This window comes from Borostomias antarcticus (genome assembly GCF_949987555.1).
Source record: "Borostomias antarcticus genome assembly, chromosome: 7".
Classification (NCBI taxonomy): Eukaryota; Metazoa; Chordata; class Actinopteri; order Stomiiformes; family Stomiidae; genus Borostomias; species Borostomias antarcticus.
Window position 1 is genome coordinate 15,540,459 of NC_140240.1, and position 22,052 is coordinate 15,562,510.

A 22,052-nucleotide genomic window follows, 5' to 3' on the forward strand; every position below is an offset into this window, starting at 1 on the left:
CTGGCTCTCCTCACCAGCCTATACCACCTGGCAGTCCTCCTCCAGCCTATACCACCTGGCAGTCCTCCTCCAGCCTATACCACATGGCAGTCCTCCTCCAGCCTATACCATCTGGCACTCCTCTCCAGCTTATACCATCTGGCAGTCCTCCTCCAGCCTATACCATCTGGCAGTCCTCCTCACCAGCCTATACCACCTGGCAGTCCTCCTCCAGCCTATACCATCTGGCAGTCCTCCTCACCAGCCTATACCATCTGGCAGTCCTCCTCACCAGCCTATTCCATCTGGCACTCCTCACCAGCCTATACCACCTGGCAGTCCTCCTCCAGCCTATACCATTTGGCACTCCTCACCAGCCTATACCACCTGGCTCTCCTCACCAGCCTATACCACCTAGCAGTCCTCCTCCAGCCTATACCACCTGGCAGTCCTCCTCCAGCCTATACCATCTGGCACTCCTCTCCAGCTTATACCATCTGGCAGTCCTCCTCCAGCCTATACCATCTGGCAGTCCTCCTCACCAGCCTATACCACCTGGCAGTCCTCCTCCAGCCTATACCACCTGGCAGTCCTCCTCACCAGCTTATAACACCTGGCAGTCCTCCTCCAGCCTTTACCATCTGGCAGTCCTCCTCACCAGCCTATACCATCAGGCAGTCCTCTCCAGCCTATACCACCTGGCAGTCCTCTCCAGCCTATACCACCTGGCTCTCCTCATCAGCCTATACCACCTGGCAGTCCTCCTCCAGCCTATACCATCTGGCAGTCCTCCTCCAGCCTATACCATCTCGCACTCCTCACCAGCCTATACCACCTGGCAGTCCTCCTCCAGCCTATACCATCTGGCAGTCCTCCTCCAGCCTATACCACCTGGCAGTCCTCACCAGCCTATACCACCTGGCAGTCCTCCTCCAGCCTATACCATCTGCCAGTCCTCCTCACCAGCCTATTCCATCTGGCACTCCTCACCAGCCTGTACCACGTGGCAGTCCTCCTCCAGCCTATACCATCTGGCAGTCCTCCTCACCAGCCTATTCCATCTGGCACTCCTCACCAGCCTATACCACCTGGCAGTCCTCCTCTAGCCTATACCACCTGGCAGTCCTCCTCCAGCCTATACCACCTGGCAGTCCTCACCAGCCTATATCACCTGGCAGTCCTCCTCCAGCCTATACCACCTGGCAGTCCTCCTCCAGCCTATACCATCTGGCACTCCTCTCCAGCCTATACCATTATCATCTGGCACTCCTCACCAGCCTATACCACCTGGCTCTCCTCACCAGCCTATACCACCTGGCAGTCCTCCTCCAGCCTATACCACCTGGCAGTCCTCCTCACCAGCCTATTCCATCTGGCATTCCTCACCAGCCTATACCACCTGGCAGTCCTCCTCCAGCCTATACCATCTGGCAGTCCTCCTCACCAGCCTATTCCATCTGGCACTCCTCACCAGCCTATACCACCTGGCAGTCCTCCTCCAGCCTATACCATTTGGCACTCCTCACCAGCCTATACCACATGGCTCTCCTCACCAGCCTATACCACCTAGCAGTCCTCCTCCAGCCTATACCACCTGGCAGTCCTCCTCCAGCCTATACCACCTGGCAGTCCTCCTCCAGCCTATACCATCTGGCACTCCTCTCCAGCTTATACCATCTGGCAGTCCTCCTCCAGCCTATACCATCTGGCAGTCCTCCTCACCAGCCTATACCACCTGGCAGTCCTCCTCCAGCCTATACCACCTGGCAGTCCTCCTCACCAGCTTATAACACCTGGCAGTCCCCCTCCAGCCTTTACCATCTGGCAGTCCTCCTCACCAGCCTATACCACCTTGCTCTACTCACCAGCCTATACCACCTGGCTCTCCTCACCAGCCTATACCATCTGGCAGTCCTCCAAACAATCCCCTCACCCCTCCCTCACCACTACACACACACTCTCTCTCTCTCTCACACGCGCACACACACACCAGCAGCAGTACCAGCAGTAGTATTATTAAACAATAAATGCATGATATAGCCTATACCATTACCATCTGGCACTCCTCACCAGCCTATACCACCTGGCTCTCCTCACCAGCCTATACCACCTGGCAGTCCTCCTCCAGCCTATACCACCTGGCAGTCCTCCTCACCAGCCTATTCCATCTGGCATTCCTCACCAGCCTATACCACCTGGCAGTCCTCCTCCAGCCTATACCATTTGGCACTCCTCACCAGCCTATACCACCTGGCTCTCCTCACCAGCCTATACCACCTGGCAGTCCTCCTCCAGCCTATACCACCTGGCAGTCCTCCTCCAGCCTATACCACATGGCAGTCCTCCTCCAGCCTATACCATCTGGCACTCCTCTCCAGCTTATACCATCTGGCAGTCCTCCTCCAGCCTATACCATCTGGCAGTCCTCCTCACCAGCCTATACCACCTGGCAGTCCTCCTCCAGCCTATACCATCTGGCAGTCCTCCTCACCAGCCTATACCATCTGGCAGTCCTCCTCACCAGCCTATTCCATCTGGCACTCCTCACCAGCCTATACCACCTGGCAGTCCTCCTCCAGCCTATACCATTTGGCACTCCTCACCAGCCTATACCACCTGGCTCTCCTCACCAGCCTATACCACCTAGCAGTCCTCCTCCAGCCTATACCACCTGGCAGTCCTCCTCCAGCCTATACCATCTGGCACTCCTCTCCAGCTTATACCATCTGGCAGTCCTCCTCCAGCCTATACCATCTGGCAGTCCTCCTCACCAGCCTATACCACCTGGCAGTCCTCCTCCAGCCTATACCACCTGGCAGTCCTCCTCACCAGCTTATAACACCTGGCAGTCCTCCTCCAGCCTTTACCATCTGGCAGTCCTCCTCACCAGCCTATACCACCTTGCTCTACTCACCAGCCTATACCACCTGGCTCTCCTCACCAGCCTATACCATCTGGCAGTCCTCCAAACAATCCCCTCACCCCTCCCTCACCACTACACACACACACTCTCTCTCTCTCTCACACGCGCACACACACACCAGCAGCAGTACCAGCAGTAGTATTATTAAACAATAAATGCATGATATAGCCTTTACCATTACCATCTGGCACTCCTCACCAGCCTATACCACCTGGCTCTCCTCACCAGCCTATACCACCTGGCAGTCCTCCTCCAGCCTATACCACCTGGCAGTCCTCCTCACCAGCCTATTCCATCTGGCATTCCTCACCAGCCTATACCACCTGGCAGTCCTCCTCCAGCCTATACCATCTGGCAGTCCTCCTCACCAGCCTATTCCATCTGGCACTCCTCACCAGCCTATACCACCTGGCAGTCCTCCTCCAGCCTATACCATTTGGCACTCCTCACCAGCCTATCCCACCTGGCTCTCCTCACCAGCCTATACCACCTGGCAGTCCTCCTCCAGCCTATACCACCTGGCAGTCCTCCTCCAGCCTATACCACCTGGCAGTCCTCCTCCAGCCTATACCATCTGGCACTCCTCTCCAGCTTATACCATCTGGCACTCCTCCTCCAGCCTATACCATCTGGCAGTCCTCCTCACCAGCCTATACCACCTGGCAGTCCTCCTCCAGCCTATACCACCTGGCAGTCCTCCTCACCAGCTTATAACACCTGGCAGTCCTCCTCCAGCCTTTACCATCTGGCAGTCCTCCTCACCAGCCTATACCACCTTGCTCTACTCACCAGCCTATACCACCTGGCTCTCCTCACCAGCCTATACCATCTGGCAGTCCTCCAAACAATCCCCTCACCCCTCCCTCACCACTACACACACACACTCTCTCTCTCTCTCACACGCGCACACACACACCAGCAGCAGTACCAGCAGTAGTATTATTAAACAATAAATTCATGATATAAATCCATGCACTCATGCCGTTTTTATTCAAAAATGAACATGACTACAGTTATGCTACTATGGAAGGAGTATTGATTTAGCAGTTTAGTTTTTTTGTCATAGTTCAACCCCAGGATTATTTATTATAGCCATGTACATAACACACCCATGTTATTTAATTGCACTGACTACGTCATGGACACAATCAGTCATCGGATGGGATAAGTAGGGAAGGGATGGGGTAAGAAGATGAGGATGATACTGATAGACTGCTATATTACAGATAGTAATGTAAATTGTCCGTTTGGGAACCTTTGCGTCTAGTGGAGTACTTAGGACTGGACCGAGGAACTGGTTTGTACTGACACTAAGGACAAGCGATTACAAGAATTCCAATGAACCCTGTACTCATACTTGTTTTACACATAGCAAATAAACGTTATAACGTTATTATATTCTGTATACAGTAGGCACCACTAGAGGGAAGTCTGGTATACCATATATATATAGACACAGCCTGCACCTGGGCCATGTTTAATCTATAAACCGGTGTGCACCGTTTTGTTACGGTTCCCACTTTAACCCAATCAGCAGAGTGATTCAATCCACCACCTGATCTGTTTCAATAAACGTTTTGGCTATATTTTGTCGGGGCTGAACGCAGCCCTGGTGACCGGTGCTGTTTCTACTACCTCCATGCGATGAATGTAGGCGAAGATGATCGTGGCTAAAGATACTTTTCAAACTTGTCACCAGTTATCACCAGTTAACTAGCTAGCACTAGCTAATTTTACACTTCCAAGTTAGTAGAAAATTCATGGTCAAGACTGAGTACTTTACCTGATAATCCCACGATTTCACCAATCTCTCGCCAGCACCGGTCTCTTCTTACGTTGTCTTTGTAGTGTTTGGACGTGGGGTCAAAGAGCATTGGGTATTTCTGCACCTCTGCAATTATTTTCTCCTCCATTGTACAGCTGGGTAGACTAAAATAACCGTTAATAAAACGGTTATTTGAAAGCTACCCAAATGTTCTAAAGGCTTCACGTGAGATTCAGCATTGAGCAGCTAGGTAATTTAAATATCCACCTGGATATGTAGCCTACACAATAATAGGCCTACTTAAAGGATGATATGATGATATGCTAGTTCCAATAGATGTAGGCTAGCCTACATTTTAGCAAAACAATAAACGACACATGGAATAAGGACATGGAAGAGATGGGAATAAAACTAAAATGTTTAACTTTCAGTTATTAGCTTTTACATATATTTAATAGACAGGCATTTCAGTGCAGGAAATCACATGCATTAATCCAAGTTGGATTGCCACGTGTCGGCAGCCGCATTCCAAAAAATAGAGCCGAGTCAAAATCAACCCGGGGCGACATTGTCGGCAGCTGTCGGCACGCCGCCAGTGTGCGGGCTTCCATAGGAAACAATGGGAGCTATTTATTTGGAACGTCGTTTCCTGTCGTGGCGGTGGCGGATGCGGTCTGCGGGGGGCTTTAGGGAACAGCACTCAATAGCCTACTCCCCTACTTCACTAATCAGTGTTTAGACTACTAGCTTACTAGGCTACTAGGCGTATTAGCCCACTGCTCCAGAAAGCAAAATCCACGCTCTCGAGTGCTGATTAAACTAGGCAAAGCAAAACGCACAGCCATAACAACTGGTAATTAATCACAAAAGACCAACCTTATACCGTAACCCAAACTCGTTTAATCCACTTCAATTTGGAATCAACTTTCAACAAATACTCAAGATCTCCGTTTTCCATGTTTGTTGATGCTGCCAATAGCTAGATAGCTAAAGTGGGTAACGTGATTGACAGGTAATGTGAATGACGGGACAGTCATGACAAGTTTTTCGATTGGATAAACCGTCCCAATGTTAAAATGTCAATGGGAATTCCAATGTAAGCACTTCGAGAACTGGCTTACCCTACGCCCACTTTTAAGCATTTTGACAAATCACAGATTAGGTTACATTTCGACTGATGACGACATTGTTCGCAATTTTGTATGTGTGGGCTAATTTGATTGGTTGATTTTTCATTTGGTTTTGACTTCCGTAAGACAGAATCCTTTTGCCTGGCCTACAATGTTAAGTGAATGGCGAGCTAGTAAGACCGGTATCAACGGACCGTAACATGGACTGTATTTTCATGAGGACTGTAGGGGGCGACGGAGCACTACCAAAACGCTAAGCATGGATGAAAATGAAGCGATATATGGCAGAATACAAGACGCATTTAAGTCAAAAACAGTCTGAAAGCCAAGAAAAAAGTAGGCGAGGGCTACGGCATTCAGGTACAGGTAAATAGCTTACCTTGTAAAAGTAGTTGAAGGTGCTCATTAGACTTGCTGGGGGGAAGAATCCAGTAAGAGTTTGTAATAAAATCCAAGGCAACTCTTCATTCCAAATAAAAAGCCTTTAATACAGGGCTAGTTCATAGTTGAACAGGGAACCAACATGTTTAGACGCTAGGTCTTCATCAGGGTAAGAACAAAGAGAGGAAACAGAACTCTGACTTGAACGCTGTCATGATTAACTAACATGAGACAGCTGGCAGAGGCTCAGTCAAGCCCAGCAATAACATGGTCAAATTGACCTGAAGGGGTCAGCAATAACACGCCAATATATATACACAGGCTAACAAAATGATTAAAACCATACATAATCCAATGAATAACAATGCTACATAATAAACTCAATTTATACAAAAGACCCAATCATATAGGCTATATTAAAGAGCCCAAAAATATATATTAAAGGAGTAGTAAAGGTAAAATGCATGTTTAGCCCTGTTTTAAGGTTATGATCATATACAATGGTTCAGATCAAAACGTTGACAAAACTAGCACTTTTGAGAAAGTCTGATAATTGCTCTACCACCACTTAGGTCATACAATGGATGTGGGTGGGCACCTTGAAAAATCATTCAAAAACATGTTAAACTCTCGATTTCAAATACAAGAAGCTGTTTTTTGAATGATTTTTCAAGGTGCCCACCCACATCCATTGTATGACCAAAACGGTGGTAGAGCAATTATCAGACTTTCTCAAAAGTGCTAGTTTTGTCAACGTTTTGATCTGAACCATTGTATATGATCGTAGCGCAGCGATTCAGTATAAGCGATGATTTTGGAGAGACAGAGGGCCGTGCACCATGACTCCATGAGCGGAGCGCACAGCGTACAAGGGCTAGCCTACTCCGGAGTCCGGAGATCTAGTATAGTAGATCTGCAATCTTGGTGAGATGTGGAAATCAGTCACAAGGATCTGAACTTACCGATGGAGGAAGAGGCTAGGGTGCAAAATTCCAATATCACTTTTTCCTAGCGGGTGGGCATGGGGGCGGGTTCTTGAGACAATTCGGCGAGGCGAGGGGGAGTGCCAATTTTGTAAGTCTGACATCAGACTTACAAGGGAGGTGAAAATGGCAGTTTAAAATGATATTGATGGTTACGTATTGTAACCCTAGTTCTATGAGTGGAGCTCATATTGGCTAGCGAAACCCAGCTAGCCACATTGACTGAAGAAAAAAACATACACGCACCTGTGTCCAACCAAGTCCGGTGCACCGCTGTATAAGCGGGCTACGCCCGCACATCTGCTCCTAACTAAAATTTTCAGCGAGCAGACTGAGGGGTCAGCAAGTCTGTTCCCTGTGGGGCTCCGCTCCACTCATAGAACTAGGGTTACAATACGTAACCATCGTTCTATTTTAGCTCCTATTGGCATAAGCAGAGCTACACGACCGCACCATACACTCTTGCTGGCCCCAGTAAAGGAATGGCTAGTCAGGACATGAGCCAGGGCTCCAAGGCGAAACCATACTAACAGTTGATCCGACCCAAGCACTGGCCCGCCACACTCGGCCTACCACAGCCGAGGGCAAGGAGAGGTACGTAAGGTGAGAGCTGGACCAAAGCGGTTACTCCGTAACAAGCCCGTCCCAGACTCACTCATAAACAGGAGCGGAACGTCACTAGATGGGCCTGCTCCTACCTTAGCTGAACCGGTGAGACCTGCGTGAGTCACGTCTGCTTTCCTAGCAGAAAAAGACCCGTAGTTTTGGCGAACCCCTCATGGCATGCAGAAATAGCACATGCATACACTTTGATAGTGGATGCTGCCAAACCGCCACCATGACCCATCAGGTGCTGAAGGAATTCCAAAATCGCCTCGACCGAGCATGACTCGGGAGCGAAGTCCCTTTCTTCACACCAACGCGCAAAAGCAGCCCATTTGCCAGAGTAAACCGAGGCAGTGGAAGCCGCGTGCGCACTCTGAATCGTACAGATCACGGCCGGAGAGAGTCCCCTATCAGACAATCTCCGCCATTCAAGAGTCAGGCCACCAGCGGCCGTCCCAAGACCGGAGGTGCGCAAATCGAGCCTTCCACCTGGGACAGCGCGTTCGGCCAATGAGGGATGTGCCACGGTTCTACAGTAGTCATGGCCATCACTTCTGCATACCATCTCGCCCAGTGGCGGTCCGGCGCTATCAGTATTACTGATACACCCTCTGACCGCACCCTGGCCAACAATGGTAAAATCAGCCCCATCGGCGGGAAAGCATACAGCAGCACCCCTGGCCAGCGGGCATGCGCAAATGCATCCACGCCCAGCAGAGGCTGGTCCTGCTGTTTCAGAGAGAACCAGAGGGGACACCTTGCGTTCTCTCTCGAAGAGATCCACCCCTGCTCTCCCGAACCGGGTCCAGAGCTGAGCCACTATCTGAGGATGTAGGCTCCACTCGTCCGGGTGAGGCCTGCCCCGAGACATCAGGTGCGCCCCGATGTTCAGACGGCCGGCAATGTGCCGTGCCGTCAGTGACCGGAGATTGACATGAGCCCATCGCCACAGCTTCACCGGCAGTCGGTGAAGCGCTGGCGAGCGGACTCCCCCTTGTCGGTTGATGTAAGCTACCGTGGTCTGGTTGTCTGACCGCACCAGCACATCGCGGCCCTGTACCAGGTGTACAAAGTGGCGCAATGCCAGCCGCACCGTCTCCAACTCCAGGAGGTTGATGTGGCGCCGTTCTCCGACGGCCCATAAACCACCTACAGCCTGGGACAGACATGTACCACCCCAGCCGCTTAGAGACGCGTCTGTGAAGACGGCGACATGAGCCGACAACCTGCCTATTGGAACGCCGTGCGCTATCACGCGCCGGTCTCTCCAATAGTCGAGGTCTGCTGACAATGACCCCGGCATCCGCACAAGGCGCCGTCTGTGCCTCACAGGGTCCAGACGAAGCCGCGCGAACCATCTCTGCACGCGTCTCATGTAAAGTAGGCCCAGTGACACTACCACATGGATGGCTGCCATGAGACCCAGGAGGCGCATAATCGACAGAACCGCGATCTTCCGAGAAGGACGGCAAACGCTGAGACTCTTCTCCAGCGTTCCCCTCCTTGAATCAGATAGCCGTGCTCTCATGGCGCTCGTGTCCAGATTAACAATCTGACGGGCAGGCCACAGAGCGCTCTTCTCCCAGTTGACTGCAAACCCCAGGTCGATGAGATGTCTCACCACCGTGGCAGTATGCGTCAGAGCCAACAATGGCTCCGTAGCCAGTACTAGCAGGTCGTCCAGGTACGCCAGGATCCTGATGCCCTGCCGGCGTAGCGGTCTCAACGCCGCCTCCACACAATTGGAAAAGGTTCTGGGGGCGAGCACATATCCAAACGGGAGTCTGGTATATTCGTACGCCACACCCAGGTAGGCGAAACGCAAAAACCTCCAATGCCGATGAGCTATCGTATGTGGAAGTAAGCGTCCTTGAGGTCTATGCTGGTGCAAAATTCGCCAGGAAGGAACGCCTCCAGCATTTGTCGCACCATAACTCATATGGAACTTCAGATTCGCCACCGTTTTATTGAAAAGGCAGAGGTCGGGGACGCCCCCCGTCGCCCCCCGTCGTCTTTGGCACGAGGAAGTAGCGGGAATAAAATCCCTCGTTCCTCTGGTCTGACGGGACCACAGTTACCGCTCCCTTCGCAATCAGTTCTGCAATCTCTGCTGACAGAGCGGCAGCCTGAGCGGGACGCGGTATCACTGTCTCCACTACGCCCGTGAAGGGCGGTGGGGGGCAACAAAACTGAATGAGAAACCCTTCCTGTAGAACACGCTGCAACCAGCTGTCCAGGAGACATTTCTCCTGCCAGACTGTGAAGCGGTTGGAAAGAGGTTGTGCCGGAGATCGCGGGAGCAGATCGAGGAACCTGCCGTAGTTCAATTTGTCCCTGATCGCCACCGGACAGCTGAGAAACTCTGCTGTCCTGGCCCAAGGCGGGCCATCCTCGAAAGGGAGATGAAAAATCCCCGTTGGGAGTTCCATGTCTCTGAACAGCGCGAGGATGAATGGCATTCCTGTCAAGAAGCACTTCATTCATAAAAAGAGGAAGTGAGTCCACACCATCCGCATTGCTAACAAGTCCCCGTTGCTCATTCCATTGAGAGAAAACCGCGGAGTGTTGCAATGCGGGGAATCCCGCCTTCTCATTTGCATGATCTGTCAAGGTGCCGTTTTTTCACAGACCGACTAGACGGGACATGAGAGGCGGGCAGTTATTTCTCACCAACATCACACAAAGCGTCTAGGCGAAAACCATGCGACTGGTGCACGTTGTGAGATGAAGTGTGGATATCAGACACCATAGGCCTACTCCTTTTAGCTAAAGGCCGAACGTTGGCGTCACACACACTGACAGAGCGGCGCCTCGGCTGCTCATGAAAATAACTAGCCGAGGCTGCCGTCAAACCATCACCCTGTTTACCTCGCCTATCCCCGGTGGCAAGTGAAAACGTTTTAACTGCCGAAGCAGAAAAACGTGCCACTGTCCCAGCCGGAGGCTCAGTAAACATGGAGGTATTTTCACTGACCGGTGAGCGTGAAAACTCTCTACCTGTCGAACACACAGGGAGAGGCTCGAACCCTCGGCCCGAATGAACGAACGCCGCCTGGGGGTCTAGCGCATCTTTTTCGCCGCTAAACCCCGCCAGCGGTCGGTCCCGAGAAAACTCTGAACAGGGCAGTACAGCCATAGCACTTAGCCTTGGCGCACACATCCCCTTTGTTTTAACATGTTTGTTTTAACCCCTTTGTTTTAAACAGACCCAAACGGTCTGTTTAGGACAGGGGCGGCGAGACCTGCCGTGGTCAAATCTGACTTTCTCACAGAGGACCCGGCGGCTCTAGCCGAATATATTACATTCGCTGAACTGGCGAGAGCTGCACACGTCACGTCTGCTTTAGCAGGAAAAGACTCCGTGGCTCGAGCCGGTCTTCCAGCTGCGGCGAGACCTGCCGTGGTCAATTCTGACTCTTTCACAGAAGACCCAGCGGCCCGAGAACATTACAGTAGCTGAAACAGGAGGAGATGCAGACTGTACATGACAACCAGGATAACGTTGCATTGTGTTTGCTTTATTCCTCAACAAGGAAACTTGCTCACCGCCACTCTTAACAGAGCGTGGTGTGGGCACAACACAGTCACGCATCTCCACGCACGGTCAATAGGTGCGCCTCTTCCTACCCCAAGCCGAAGGCGGAGCGGTGGGCGCGCTTGAAGGCGCCGGTCCGGTCTCGGCACCCTGGGCGGGGTAGGCAGGGGGAGGTTGCGGGGGAGGAGCCGCGTGCGTAGTCCAGGAGCCCGGGCGAGCCGGTCCATGGGCCGTAGCGGGGCGGGACCCCGTGGCAGGTTGTTTAGCCTTGTGTGTTCGCCGGCGCTTGCTCCCGGTCGCAGCAGCATCAGCCTGAGCACAAGGACGTGCTGGCACACTGCGCTCCCCCGGAGCAGCGAGGTGTCGAGCGAGGAGGAGCCGGTCCTGCTCCTGGCTGCGACAACCCCTCCCTACTGGCCGGTGAGTTGAGGAGGGCACCTTTGTTTTCCTCGCGCAGACGAGTCAGGGAGAGCCATAGGTGGCACTGCTGCATCACCGACGTGGCCATCACTCCACCCAGACAGGAGGCGGAGATTCTCACAAGCTGAGCAACGGCTCCGGCGGCTTTGGCCATCTCCGCTCTCCTGTCTTCATCCATAGAGGTGGGGGTTTGCTCCTTAGCCAGCTGGCCGATGGCCAGCATAGCAATGGAGGAGGAGGCAGCCACGGCCTGCGCGGCCAGCGAAAAACTTTTGTCGGCCAAGGACAGGGTTGTCTGGTCCTTGACGTCCGGCATGAGAGGCTTCCTGGCCAAGCCCCAGGCGGAGGAACCAGGCACCAGGACCGCTGCAATGTCGGGTTCCAGGGGAGGAGAGCCGATAGCTGCTATGTCAGTCCAGCCGGTTACCCTCATAGCTCTGCTGAACTGGCAAAGCGGACCTCTGATGGCCAACGGCCGCTCCCATTCTGCCTCGACGAACGCCTCCAGGTCAGGCATGGCCGGCAGGAGACGAGGAGCAGGCTGGGAGGGACGCCCGTAGCAGACGGAGCTCCACAGGGGGAGCCCCATAGTCGCAGCAGCCTCCGGGACGGAGATACCGAGGTGCTCTCTCCAGCAGCCGGGGCAGGTCGCGATCGAAGGAACCCTGCCCCGGGAAGGAGGTGCCACTAGCCGTAGTGGCTTCTGAGGCAGAGAGACCCTCGTCTGCCTCGGAGAGCTCTTCCTCATCATCCATAGGCGGGAGGGAGGTAATCGGGGCCGCCGGTCGTTGCGGGGGCGCACCGATGTCCTTGCCGTCGACCGCACCGACCAGCTGGGCCAGACCTTCAGTCTCCAGCGACGGCGGAGCGAAGAAATGCGCCCGGAGCATCCTCTCCATGGGGTCCAGGAGGGCGCAGATCTCACAGGTGGGGGACGGAGCCAGACCCGCTCTGGTGTGCTGCGGTCCCAGACAGCGGAAGCAGAGGTGGTGTCCCACGTCGCTGTAGCGGGAGCCGCAGACATAGAAATGATCCGGCAGATCAATCAGCGCCGGCAGGGGGTCATCGAGGGATGCCGCCAGCTCCGCTTGAGTCTGCTGAATAGACATTCTTATCTTGATTTTTCTTCTAGCACAATGCGAGCTGAAAATTTCGAAGGAGCAGATGTGCGGGCATAGCCCGCTTATACAGTGGTGCACCGGACTTGGTTGGACACAGGTGCATGTATGTTTTTTTCTTCAGTCAATATGGCTAGCTGGGTTTCGCTAGCCAGTAGGAGCTAGCCCTGTGGGGCGGAGCTCCACGAAATAGAACATTAATGGTGCGTTCGTTTATAACTGGGAGGTGGCAAATTGCGACTTGCTACTAGGAATAATTAAATAAAACGCTGCATGAACTCGCACTTCCTCGTCGCAAATTCGGATATGTTTCTCAGCCTCCAGTTGCCGGCTGATGTCAATATCATATCATCATCGTATCATTCACTATAGCTCGAATGCACACAGGTCGGAGGTAGGTATTTTGCCACTTGCGACTTGCCACCTCCGACGACAAACGAACGCACCATAACACCGACAGGCACTATTGAGTGAAAATAATCTGAATGGGCGCTTGGGTCTGGTTTTCTGGTTGAACATTAGTGCTATACTGTAGAAGCCTACTGCTAGCTAATTTAGCTGTCAGTGGAAGTAAGGTTAACGTTAGCTACCCTAACGTTTGACATTAGCTAACGTTAACTTACCGGCAAATGTTTTTTCAGGTTGGACATTGAGTCCTTGGCCATCGAGAGGGTTTTGTTGGCTGGGAGGCATAGTTTACACTGTGCTGTAATATTGTTGTGGTTCTGTGACAGGTAAAAAAAAAAAAACCTCCTATTTCCAGGATTTTAATGCACATTGCGGTATTTCTGACATGATGCCCGTGCTGCTCGCTGTCTGTCTGGCAGCTGTGGTCCAACGAGCACATCAGTGGGAATCTTGTTGGCGCGCTGCGCGCATTTGGTAGCCTATTACTAGCCTACTTCTTTTTTTTTTTTTTAAAGCTATTTTGTAAAACTGATGAGGAGGCGAGGGGTGATTGTAATCACGCCTGTAATCCCTGTTACTATGCAAATGTAACTGTAATCTAGATTACATATTTTAAATTGTACTGTAACGGATTACAGTTACTGTTTTTCTGTAATCTGATTACGTAACGGCGTTACATGTAATCCGTTACTCCCCAACCCTGGGAATTGAGTACATCTTGATGTTGACACTTGAAACAAATGAGAAGAGGCAAGTTCATTCTAAAACGGATTGTTAGTAAAAACTTGGAAAGGAGATGTGAGGAGATACCAGAAAAAAATAACTATTAGTTTTGCATATGAAGGCAGGCCAGTTAATGACTGCACTTTAGTGATGGTGACAGAAACTCAGGAGGGTAGAGAGGTTGAAGACTTGAAGTTTGAGTTTATTTCATTCACAATCGCAGTTTACACTGAGAAAGATTGCAGCATTTCACCTAAAAAGTAGCTCATATTAAATACAGATATTTAACACTTTTTTCTGACATGGCCTGAAATGGCACCCTAGGGGGCGCACTTTCTCTTCTAATCAGGCAGTCAATGACTCACAGTCATCATACTTGGTCCAGGTGAGCACATTGGCACACTTTGTGGAACACACACCCTTATCTTCCCCTCATCATAAAAATAGTCACACCTTTCGTACAGGTGGCCATTTCTGGACACTTTTCAACCTCCATCGAAAACTCAACTCAAAGTCATAAGAAATACTGACATTACACATTTTCACAGAAAATGACCATGCAGACATAAAAACGCAAAACATTATAAGCCTACAGACTCACACATTACAGACAGGACAAGACCTTGGGGCTATTCTATGGACTTGTTATACAGTATAGTCTGACAGCTGTGGGCAGGGTTGATGTACAAGCTTGCCAGACTCCTAACCCACTCACCTCTATCGTACTAATTATTTAGCAATGCAAAATATTTCTGAGTGACATTTATAAATATGTCTAAACATCTGATACAAATATCTGTGAAGATTAATTTTTCCAGGTAAAACATTTTCAAAAAAGAATTTTCTTTAAAGATAATGAAAAAGTGAATAACAAAATGAAATGGACTGAAAAATGATGCCAAGCGGGGGTTAAGGCCTGAGTGACCTAGGAGAAATTCAGTTATAGTATGTTCGTGGATAGTCTATTCCATAAAGTATGCCCGCCCTCATACTTAACAGTGATATTGTAATCATGACTAACCAAATTAGGACATTGGGAGGCATTGAGTGTGTACAAGCCCATCATCACAGCCCAACACATGGTCTCCATGGAGAGCCTGGTTTGCTGTAGGCAGCAGTGGTAAGCTAATAAAAACACATCTGTCATCAGAGCCATCATCCCATGAAGCTCTTTCCAGTGTTTCATGCTTCATTCATATTCATTTTAGTAATGCAAAATCTTTTTCAAAGTGACACTTATAAACATATCTAAACACTAGTGTCAGAAGATTCATTTATCCAGGTAAACTACGTTTGAAAATGCTACCAACATGGTGCAGAACCCACAATCTGACCCTAAATGTGGATAAGACCAAGGAGATGGGTAACTTAGCTGGAGATGGAGGTTGACAGGAATAAAATGAATTAAAATCAAACCATGATTACAAATACAGTATATATATATATATATAGAGAGAGAGAGAGAGAGAGAGAGAGAGAGAAAGAGCAAGAGAGATATACATAGATAGATAGATAGATAGATAGATAGATAGATAGATAGATAGATAGATAGATAGATAGATAGATAGATAGACGGACGAATAACCAGTCGCCCTTCATTATTTGCTATACTCGCCTAACGCATGCCTGCGCGCACGCGTATTTATCAGTATCCATATAGACGCAATTCAACCGTAGGTGACACGGTTAAGGCACCGAGTGTTTGCTGCGCTGGCACGAATCACCCCTCATAGCGTGCGTGTGTGTGTGCATACGATAGAGACATGACCCTGATTGAGTTCTGATCATGTCACAAACAGAATTAAATCAACAGGCTGGAGAAGAAGACCAGCTCTTATGTCCCTTTTCAACACCACAACACTGCTAGGTTTCAACCTGTGTTTAGTATGTGTTTCATTTGATTCCCTATCTTTGTCTTTTATTCTTTTAGGTAAAAACCATGTATGTAAGTTTATTGGCTGTGGGAGGAATGAAAAATTCAATTACGTGGTCATGCAACTTCAGGTAAGTAACTCAATGTACTAATCAGTACTAATGTACCAAGCCTTATCGGTTTATATACTTACTGTAGGTCACACTCCACACAAGTCATAAAACTATCATAAACATAACATAGAAGGTGCATATATTATTCAAAATCTGTCACAGTAGACCTCTCAAGTGGCCTCATTTTGTAGCTGAATATTAGCATCTGCAACTTCCGCGGTTTTAAAAACAGAAAGTCTATGGTGAAAAGGAATGTTTGTTTTTTTAAAGGCTTAACTATGGATTACGTCCATTGTATATTTGCTAATACATACATACATATAGATTTTGACACATTTCTTATATATTTCTATGCTTCAATGTGTTTTTAATAATATTTTGCAATATTTACTAACGGCTAACTAGCAAACGGTCACACTTTCACTGCTAGCCAATGGTCACAGCTTTCCAGACTACATTTTCCACCAAAAACTATTTTCTGATCATCCTTGAAGAACTGCAGTAGATACTGCCATAGTGGATGGATGGGGAGTGTAGCTAGCTAGCTGGCCAGTGAAATGATCCAGATGGGGTTGTGTTTACCTCAGGTTCAGCTAGTAGCAGCGAAACGAGCGCTTAGTAGCCTTATCCTGATAAGCACAGAGCTTGGTGGTGATGTCAGTTGTAGGTAAATTATTACTTTGGCTACTTAATGCAAGTCCCCAGGAGCAGCTCTGGGCTGTGTGGCGTTTTTGGCATAGTGGCCAAGCATTGCAAGTCACATGACGCCATGCGGCCCAAAAATACTTTTTCCCATAGATATACATGGGGAAAAAGACAGCTTTTTTCTGGGTAGATCATTCAAAGTCAAAAACGATTCTTTGAGTTATCAAGTTTTAAACCATTGGGGCCATTTTTCTTCAGAGGCCACCATGAGCCAGAGTTTACAGCTGATTCTTTCCCCATGTACGTACAGTATGTCTAAGGGAAAAGAGGGGCCAAGAAAAACACTACTTCACAGGTGCTGTGGGCCATGGAAGTAGGAGTCGTTGAGACTCAGCGTATGCGCTGGGTGAGCAGCTTTCACTGGAACAAAATGAATGGGCCACCATCTTTGAATGCCTCATCCAGAGTTTAACCGGTCCAGTGTTAGTCATATGAGGAATTTACATAGGGCAGAAGTTCCATCTGGATAAATCCTGTGTTAACCATAGACATAGATAGCAGCGATTATGTAAAATCACATAGATTTTTCACATAGAGAAAAAAAAAGTATAACCAAAAACCTTATTTGGGCACAGTTTGGACTAGTGTAACGTCAGACTTGAGAGGTCTACCTTACAATCAAAATAACGCATTCTTGGGTGAATGTGTAAGAAGCTTGTCAACATGTCTTATGTCACCTTTTTATTAAGTAGTGGTCTGTTGAAGGGCTTTTGATGTGGAAATCGTAGAGAATGGGTTCAGTTTGTCCATAAAAAGGATTCGGACATTCTCTTTTTTAGCATCAAAGCATGTGTAGGAGGGAAAAAGCTAGCTGTGTTTTTATAATGACTTGATTTGACTTCTCAAAGTGCTGCAAAAACCTGAACCACCTGAGTTAGAATGCAAATTGGTGCCACCACAACTGACTCAAATTGCAGCATTGTCAAACGAAGTTGCACTTCGCACAAATGCTTCTGTTTAAATGGTGTTGTGTTTCTCTTGTTTAAATGTTGTGTTGTGGTTCTCTTGTTTAAACGGTGTGTTCTGGTTCTCATGTTTAAATGGTGTGTTCTGGTTCTCTTGTTTAAACAGTGTGTTCTGATTCTCTTGTTTAAACAGTGTGTTGTGGTTCTCTTGTTTAAATGGTGTGTTGTGGTTCTCTTGTTTACGAGGGATATTGCTTCAGAAATACCTGCGGATGATCTAAATAAGGATGATAGAATGACCACTTTGATTCGGGAACTTGACAATGTGTTTTTGAGAGAAGAGAAGGACAGGGCTTACGAAGCCTATTCTGAGTTCGATCGGATATCACGGGAGAATGCCGTCTCAGTGGTGGACTATATCGTTGATTTTGAACAGAAATATAACAGGATGCGTAAATTCGATATGGTTCTACCCGATGCTGTTTTAGCATTTAAACTACTGGATACAGCAGGTCTCGACGTGAAAGACAAGCAACTGGCATTGACTGCATGTGGTAGGCATACTTTTGTTGATATGAAGTCAGCACTAAAACGCATATTTGGAGACAAGCATGAGCAAAAGGCGGGAGTCATTAAAGTGAATCAGGATGCAGCATACTACACAGATCAAAGAAGAGAGCAGCCACGAGCCCAGCTAGAGGACCACTCGCAGGCACAAATCCACTTGATAAGTATGGAAGACGAACGAAGTGTGGAATTTGTCAAAGCACATTCCACTGGGTGAAAGATTGCCCACATAAGAAAGAACTTGTAAAGATCACAGAACAAAATGAATGCACGGGAGAACCTGATGAGTGTAATATAACACTGTTTTCTAAGGAATCGGATGCGGAAATATTCATGGTTGAGGCACTGGGATCGGCTGTCATTGATACGGCATGCACGAGGACTGTATGTGGTAAAAAATGGCTGGATAACTATGTAGGGGGACTAAATGAGAACGAAGTAAAGAAAGTAGTTAACACACAGAGTAACAAGCCTTTCAAGTTTGGGGATGGGCGAGTTGTACATTCTACAAAAAAGGTCAAAATACCAGCCAAGATAGGAGAAACAAAATGTTGTATTGAAACAGAAGTAGTCCCATCTGACATCCCTTTACTGCTAAGTAAAATGTCGCTAAAGAGAGCAGGAGCTGTGTTGAACTTGGAGAACGATACAGCGATAATGTTTCGGAAACCAATAGCTCTGGAGTTGACTTCATCAGGACAATACTGTCTAAACATACTGGATAAAGAGTCCCCAAGTGATACATATGAGAATGTGGTTCTGGCCATCACAGAGAATATGACAAAGGAACAAAAACACAAAGCTTTACTTAAACTTCACAAGCAATTTGGACATGCATCCGTTGATAAACTAAAGAAGCTGCTGACAAATGCTGGAAATACAGATGATGAGTGCACTGCTATTCTAGAGGAAATAGTAGGAAAATGTGAGATATGTCTTAAGTACAGCAAGGCTAAGCCCAAGCCTGCTGTTGGTCTTCCCATGGCCTCCAGATACAATGAGACTGTGGCAGTAGATCTACATGAGATAGAACCTAATGTGTGGTATCTACACATCATCGACCACTTTACTCGCTTTAGTGCGGGTAGCATTGTGACCTCAAAGAAACCAAGTGTGATAGTGAAATCCTTCGTACATTCCTGGATCAGTGTCCATGGTCCACCAGAGCGTCTCTTCAGTGACAATGGCGGAGAGTTCAACAATGAGGAAATAAGAGACATGGCAGAGAACTTCAATATCGAGATCAAAACGACAGCTGGCTACAGTCCATGGAGCAATGGCTTGCTGGAACGCCACAACCAAACACTTCCAGAGGTGATACTGAAGGTAAAACTTGAGAAAGGACTTGACTGGAGAACGGCTCTGGATTGGGCACTCATGGCGAAGAACACAATGCAGAACGTGCATGGCTTTAGTTCACATCAGCTGGTGTTTGGACAGAACCCAAACCTTCCCTCTGTGTTAGTCGATCAGCCACCTGCTTTGGAGGGAACTACCATGAGCACATGGGTGGGACAGCACATAACAGCATTACACGCAGCAAGGAAAGCTTTCACAGAGGCAGAATGCTCAGAGAGAATCAGAAGAGCTCTTCGAAAGCAGCTTCGTCCAACAGATGAGAAGTATGAAACTGGGGACAAAGTGTTCTACAAAAGGACTGACTGTGTTGAATGGAAAGGCCCTGGAGTTGTGATAGGGCAAGATGGGGTGGTGATCTTTGTACGCCATGGTGGGACCTATGTCAGGGTTCATCATTCTAGGCTGCGGAAGGTGGATCAGGGGAAAGTAGGTGCTAGTGAGGGTCTGGAGCAACCTGGGGAAAATGACACTGAGGGCAATAAGAATGTACCTGTTACTGATGGTGATATGTATGTTGATATGAACAATGACAGTGGGAATATGCATGTTACTAATGGTGATATAGGTGGTGACATGAACAATGACGGTGAGGCTGGGGGTATAGCAGACCATGATAAAGATAACTCTCAGGGTATCAATCATAAGGATAATCACCAGACAGACATAAGGGTAGGAGCCTCCCTAGGGCTGAAAACGGGTCAGACAATCAGCTTTGTGGATAATGTAACAGGTGCTTCTCACACAGCTAAAGTAATGGGACGAGCAGGAAAGGCTACAGGGAATAACAGAAACTGGTACAACCTATAGTACTTAGATCCTTCTGACATCGCCGGTACTTTGGGGTCAGCTGATCTTGGTAAGGTAGACAACCTTCAGGTTAAGCCAGTGGATAGTGTAGAACTATGTTCTGATATGCAGCAAAATTATGTATTAGTAACAGACGGTGTATCATTTGATAAGGCTAAACAAGATGAGATCAGTAGCTGGAAGGAGAATGGGGTGTTTCAGGAGGTAAAAGATGTGGGTCAAAGGCAGGTGTCAACTAGATGGGTGTGTACACTAAAAGAAACCCCTGATGGTATAATACCCAAAGCGCGTCTTGTGGCTAGGAGTTTTGAAGAATTCAACTCTAAAGATCTACAGAAGGACTCACCTACATGCTCATCTGAGTCCCTCAGACTACTCATGTCAGTTATATGTCAGAAAACATGGACATTGAACTCTATGGATATCAAGTCAGCTTTTCTTCAAGGAATGGAGCTGTCTCGGGACATCCACATTCGCCCTCCTCCTGAGGCTAAAAGTGAGGGAACACTGTGGAAGCTAAGAAAATGTGTCTATGGACTCACTGATGCCTCGCTTTACTGGTACAACAGAGTCAAAGCAACAATGCTGAACACAGGGGCCACTATGTCACAAGTGGATCCTGCTGTCTTCTACTGGCTTGATGAAGAGTATCATGTGACTGGTGTCCTTGCCTGTCATGTGGATGATTTCATCTGGGGTGGCTCGCACGCATTTGCCACCACAATCATCCCCCACCTCAAAACAGTTTTCCAAGTGGGACGTGAGGAACAGGACAACTTTCGCTACGTGGGAATGGAGCTCACCACAGTAGATGGAGAAGTGCTCGTACAACAAGAGATCTACATAAAGAATCTTCAGTCCATTCTCATAGACCCATCAAGAGCTTTGCAGCGTGATGCTCTTCTCACAGAGTGTGAGACTGACGACCTAAGATCAAAGATAGGACAACTCTTATGGGTGGCTAGACAGAGTAGGCCAGATATCATGTTTGATACATGCATCCTTGCAGCCAATCTAAAACATGCTACTGTACAAACCATGCATGAAGCGAATAAGGTAGTAAGAAAACTGAAATCAGAACATGTCACCCTGAAGTTTCAGAACTTAGGAAAGAAGGACTCTTTAAAGCTTGTTGTTTTCAGTGATGCTTCCATGGTAAACCTCCCAGATGGAGGAACACAAGGAGGACATATCATAGTGCTGATGGGCGAGGAAGGACGATTCTCGCCAATCTGCTGGCAATCAAAAAGGATCAGAAGAGTGGTTCGTAGCACGCTGGCAGGAGAGACACTTGCTCTGGCTGATGGTATTGATAATGCCATATTTCTGTCCTCCCTCTATTCTGAACTTACCACAGGAACGGTCAAACAGCGCACCCTACCTGTGATATGTGTAACAGACAACTACTCCTTTGTGGATGCCATCAAGTCCACCAAGTCAGTGACTGAGAAACGACTGAGACTAGAAATAAGTGGAATCAAAGAACTTATCCAGAGCAAAAGGATCCAACGTATTCTGTGGGCAACTTCAAAGGAACAGCTGGCAGACTATCTGACCAAAAAGGGAGCATCTTCCCTGGTATTGCTTGAGGCACTGAAGAATGGACAGTGGAAGCTTGTTAACTGAATGACTGTTTATAAATATGTTTTTTGTTTTCCTGAATTATCCAGTTTTTTTTTTTTAAAGTTTTTTTGTTTAAAAAAAAGAGACGAGATTGTTAAGTTAACTTTGGTGGGTGCTTATAGTACAGTT

At 48.4% G+C, this 22,052-nt stretch overlaps 1 protein-coding gene across 1 annotated transcript in view; it reads left to right on the top strand.

Moving 5' to 3' along the window:
* ttbk1a (tau tubulin kinase 1a) overlaps positions 1-22,052 on the top strand; it is a gene marked incomplete at both ends in the record, with an annotated part of 116,307 nt that overhangs the window by 15,885 nt on the left and 78,370 nt on the right. Inside the window, one exon of the mRNA XM_084441360.1 lies at positions 15,902-15,975. Coding sequence (XP_084297486.1) covers positions 15,902-15,975 — 74 coding nt within the window. The remainder of the gene's footprint in view (positions 1-15,901; positions 15,976-22,052) is intronic.